This window comes from Alligator sinensis, unplaced genomic scaffold (genome assembly GCF_000455745.1).
Source record: "Alligator sinensis unplaced genomic scaffold, ASM45574v1 scaffold1332_1, whole genome shotgun sequence".
Lineage (NCBI taxonomy): Eukaryota > Metazoa > Chordata > Crocodylia > Alligatoridae > Alligator > Alligator sinensis.
Window position 1 is genome coordinate 263,968 of NW_005842965.1, and position 5,000 is coordinate 268,967.

At 63.7% G+C, this 5,000-nt stretch overlaps 1 protein-coding gene across 1 annotated transcript in view; it reads left to right on the top strand.

Moving 5' to 3' along the window:
• TNS1 (tensin 1) overlaps window positions 1-5,000 on the top strand; it is a 52,239-nt gene that overhangs the window by 37,506 nt on the left and 9,733 nt on the right. Inside the window, exons 26-31 of the mRNA XM_025192742.1 lie at window positions 7-349; window positions 2,136-2,222; window positions 2,653-2,784; window positions 3,169-3,261; window positions 4,548-4,625; window positions 4,750-4,821. Coding sequence (XP_025048527.1) covers window positions 7-349; window positions 2,136-2,222; window positions 2,653-2,784; window positions 3,169-3,261; window positions 4,548-4,625; window positions 4,750-4,821 — 805 coding nt within the window. The remainder of the gene's footprint in view (window positions 1-6; window positions 350-2,135; window positions 2,223-2,652; window positions 2,785-3,168; window positions 3,262-4,547; window positions 4,626-4,749; window positions 4,822-5,000) is intronic.

A 5,000-nucleotide genomic window follows, 5' to 3' on the forward strand; every position in this document is an offset into this window, starting at 1 on the left:
CCCGAGGAGCGGTGCCCCACGCTGTCCCGGCAGAGCAGCGCCTCGGGGCTGCAGGGGCCCTCCACGCCCTCCTTCCCCGTATCGCCAGCCTACTACCCCGGCCTGAGCAGCCCGCAGTCCTCCAGCCCAGACTCGGGCACCTACCGGCAGGGCAGCCCCACGCCGCAGCCCGCGCTGCCCGAGAAGCGGAGGATGTCGGCGGGCGACCGTGCCCACAGCCTGCCCAGCTACGCCACGGTCAACGGCAAGACATCCTCGCCCGTGTCCAGCGGCATGTCCAGCCCCGGGGGCGGGAGCACCGTGGCCTTCCCCCACACCCTGCCGGACTTCTCCAAGTTCTCCATGCTAGGTAAGGACCCGGGGCAGGCGGGAAGGGACCTCTCGGGTCTGGTTTGTAGGGCTTGTAGGGCTCTGCTGGCTGCCCCGTGGCACCGGGAAGGGATGCTTCCCCCTCCTCAGCGTGGCCCGGCCTGGGGGGTTTCCCTTCGCTCTGCAGCGATCCTGTCTGAAAGATCAGGATTATGGGATGATACGGAAGTCACCTAGTCTAGCTGCTCAAGGCAGGATCAGGCCCGATGAAACCGTCCCGAGCGTGTCCCTCCAACCTGCTCCTGGATGTTTCCAAGGATGGAGATTGCATCGCTTCTCCACCTCTTCCAAGGCTGTGAGAGAGCCCTGCCTCAGTTTCCCCTGAGGCCACTGCTCCTCGTGCGGTGTCCCGTGCAGTCTTCCCCTCCCCTCCTTGCAGTGCATCCCTCCTGCGACGGCCATGGAGCGGGTCGTGTGGTCTCGGCTCCGGTGCACGCAGTCCTCGCTCGGGCGTAGCTCCCAGTCAAGTCGCTGGCAGGGCCTGGGGAGGATCTGATGGACTTCGATGCCTATCCTAGATTGCTTCCATCCTGCCACCGCTCCAGGGCTCGCGTACAGCACCCTGGCCTGCTCCATTAGCTCGCCTCCCTCCTGCCCATCCGGTCCCATGGCTGAGCTTCCTCCGGCCCATCCTCCCCTCCGCCACGGGGCCCTTGCCCTGCAGCTCGCGGGGCAGCTGGGGACGGCGACCTGCCCCCCGGGCTCCTTCCCTCGTGTCCACATAGGTGATGGCTTGGGGGCAGAGGTCCCATCCGGTGTTTTTATTCTTCTAAAAACAGCTCTTGGAGGATCAAAACAGGAAAGCGCGGTGGAGAAGCAAAGGCAGAAACACCCCGGCTCGGGGATGGAGGAGAAGCCGGGGATGCTTGATCTCCAGGCCTCCTTGCGTAGAGGATCATAGATCCTCTAAGGACCGGGCATGTGCGGGGAGGAAAGGGGGGCACGGGGAGCTCTGGGGCAGGGAGCGAGGGCCAGATCGGAAATGCTGGAGGAACGGGGGAAAACCCTGCTCGGACCCGGGCACTCGCCTTGCTAGCTCCTTTGGTTTCCTCTCTGACACCTCGGGGTTTCTCTGGAGCTCAGGGCACCCTTCAGAGGATCTTGCATCACCTGGTTGCACGTCCCCGGTTGAGAAGAGCTGGTTTAAAGAGAGAAATGGGGGGAAAAACCCTGGCCAGGCCCAGTTTTTTCTCCCTTGATCTCATCCATGGGCTGCTTGCCTTTTCCACCCTGCCCATTTCCATCAGGGTCCCGGCTGCAGCTTCTCCTCCCCGAGCCGGCGCCCACGTAGCAACCAGCAAAACACTGGGAAACAACACGCAGACGGGGTGGGGGACCGGGAGGTGCCCCATTGCAAACCCCAGCTCATGCCTTCAGTCTCATCACCCAGTTGTGGAGGTTTCCCTGCTTTGGGAGTACTGGGGACTCTGGTTTCCCGGCTTCGGGAGCTTTGCCGGCTTCTGCTGGCTCGGAGCCGCCCCCCAAAACCGCCTGGTTTGCAAGACGTGTCGTGCCCCCTCCTGTCCCAGCGTGCCGGGAGGATGCTTACGGCCCTGCTCCATGCAGGTGTCAGCTCACGGGCTCGGGAAATGTTGGCCGCGTTGCGAGTGCTAGGAGGAGAGGAGCCTGGGCTCGGGGTCTGAGCGGTGCCTCGGTTCGGGAAGGTTTCCAGCGCGATGCCAGACAGATCCAGGGACCCCTGGGGTGCGGGGCTGCATGTCTCTTGCTGTGTGGCCTGATTTTTCTCTCCGTCCCCCACCCCCCAGATAGCAGCCCCGAGACCCGGGCGAATGTCAAGTTTGTGCAGGACACCTCCAAGTACTGGTACAAGCCGGAGATTTCCAGGGACCAGGGTGAGTGGGCAGCCGAGGCCGGGTGGGGATTTATTTGGCCCCCTTCTCCGGGCTCGTCCGCCCAGAGCGCTTCCAGAGAGACCCCTGCGGGGGCGAGACCCGGGAAGAGAGGCCGACCCTGCTCTGTCTCCAGCCCCCCTTGGCCGGTCACAGAGCTGCCTCATGCCTCAGTTTCCCCTTCTGTCACAGAGGCTGTGCACTGCATCACGGCGGGGGGTGCGAGTGGATCTGGTGCAGGGTTTGGAGATGCTCCAGGGCCAGGGGTCGTAGATCAGTGCCCCAGATGGGGCCAAAAGAGGAGGGGAAGCTGCCGGGGAAAGAATGAGGGGTCTGGGTGCTGCAGCCCCGGACCCGGCAGGCGCCAGGAGACCCCGTGGTGCTGCACAGAGGCCTGGCATCACACTCACGGCTCTTCTCCCCATCCCTGCAGCCATCACGCTGCTGAAAGACCGGGAGCCCGGGGCCTTCATCATCAGAGACAGCCACTCCTTCCGCGGGGCCTACGGGCTGGCCATGAAGGTGGCGTCGCCTCCGCCCACCGTGGTGCAGCAGAATAAGAAAGGTATTGTGTGCATGCATGTGCGTGCATATGCATGCATGCGTGTGTGTGTGTGTCCCACTCTCCCAGGCACGAGCTGATGCAGCTATAGCAGTGGCGGGGGGCTGGAGCTGCCCCCCGATCTCACGCCCCAGTGCTCGTGGATGAGCCCCTGGGGTGAGAGGGGATGGGGGATGCAGGGATGTGGCAGGGGGGTCTCCGTGCTGTGGAGGGGCAGAAGGACGTCAACGGGGGCTTCGGGGGGCCTGGAGGGAGGGAGAAGGGCTCTGGGTCCTGCCAGGGTGAGGCTGTTGGCGGAGACCCCTGTGCCCTGGCCCACGGCACGGTGCCACCGGCCGAGACCCGCATGGGCTTTTTGCCCGTCAGCTCCTCCTCTTCTCCCCCCAGGAGACATCACTAACGAGCTGGTGCGGCATTTCCTGATCGAGACCAGCCCGCGGGGCGTCAAGCTCAAAGGCTGCCCCAACGAGCCCAACTTCGGTGAGTCTTTGCCCCCATGCCATGGGGAGACCCAGGGCCCATCCCGTGTCCGGCGAGAGCCATGCGTGATCGTAGTGCCCGGGAGGGGGCAGAGATCTCTTCTGGATCCACTGCAGTTGTGGTCAGTGCAGGGTCTAGAAAGCCTCCCCCCGAGCTGTGCATGCACACGCGTGTACATGCACATGTGCGGTGCCCAGAATAAACCCTTCTGGGTTGGAGGGATGAGCCAGCTGCGGCTTCAGCGAGGACTGAGCTGGGGTGCCACTTCGGTGCCCCCCTTCCTGCGACTTGGCACTGCCCTGAGCTCCTGGCTTGGCCTGCACGGCATTGGCACACTCAGTCTGCTGGTGTCGATGCTCGTTGGTCACCTCTGCTCTCCTTGGCTGCAGCTCAGGGAGGCCGATCCCTTGCTAGGCAGGAGCCCAGGGGGGAAAAGGGGGAGGCCCGATGGAAGAGGAGCGCCGACTGGCCCGGACCGCTGCTGACCTGCGGCCTTGTTTGCTGAGAGCCTGAGATGTAGCCAGGGTGCACGGGGAGGGGTGTCCGGATCCGCCCGGGCCTGGAGGGCACACTTGGCGCATGTTCAGCTGGCCCAGAGAAACAGCTGTCAGCTCAGCATGGAGGGAGAGGCCTGGCCTGGATCTTGTCCTGAGATTGCACATGCACGCACACACGTACATGCATACACATACAAACATACATGTGCATTAATGCACATGCATGCATGCAGCCACACACCTGCATGCCTACGCACATGTGCATACAGGCATGTACACACATGCACATATACATTTGCCTAGCATGCCTGCACATACATGCATACACGTACAGGCACCTACATACATGAACACACATGCAAGCACACACGCGTGTGCCCGTACACACGGGATTCTCCAGATCCTGGGCCTTCGGGCTGCCTTCATCCCCACTCCGGGCAGCTCCGTGCAGTGTCCCCACCCAAGTGAGTGAGAACTTGGCTGGTCCGGTTCTCAGCCATCTGCTCCCAGGCCCCTTGTGCTCTGCAAACCCACCTCCAGCCCCAGCCCACATGATCCCCCCGGCACGCTGAGCACGGGCCAGGCCAGGCCTGGTCTCCCACCCTGGGCACGGGGTCTGAGAGGGGGGAGCAGGCCCTGCTGCTGCCCCCCTGTGCTCATGCACCAATGCAGCCTCCAGCCTGCTCGCGACGGGGACCGGGACTCTGCCCTGGGGCTTTGCCCTGTTGCAATTAGGAAGCCCCTCTCCGGGGACCTGTGCACTGACCCTGCCATCTCCCCCCGTCCTAGGTTGCCTGTCAGCCCTGGTGTACCAGCACTCCATCACGCCGCTGGCGCTGCCCTGCAAGCTCGTCATCCCCGACCGAGGTAGGGACCGGGGACAGATGGGGTGTTAACGGAGCCGCTTTGTGCCTCCTGGCTGGGAGAGCTGGGAAAGGGGATGGGGAACAGAAGAGCAGCAGAGCTCCATCCTCCCTGTGCTGTCTTTCAGACCCCACCGAGGAGACGAAGGAGGCAGCATCCACCGCCAGCTCGGCCACCGATCTGCTCAAGCAGGGCGCAGGTGAGCGGGCCCCGTGCCCGGGTCTTGGCACTCAACGATGAGGGGCTTGCTGCACCTTGGGGCAGCTGTTTTCCACATGTTCACTCCCTGCATGAGACAGGCAGCTTGTAGTCCTGCCGCCATCCCCATGACAGCCCCCGGGGGGTGTTTTTTAAGAAGAGAAGGCAATTTAGGGAAAG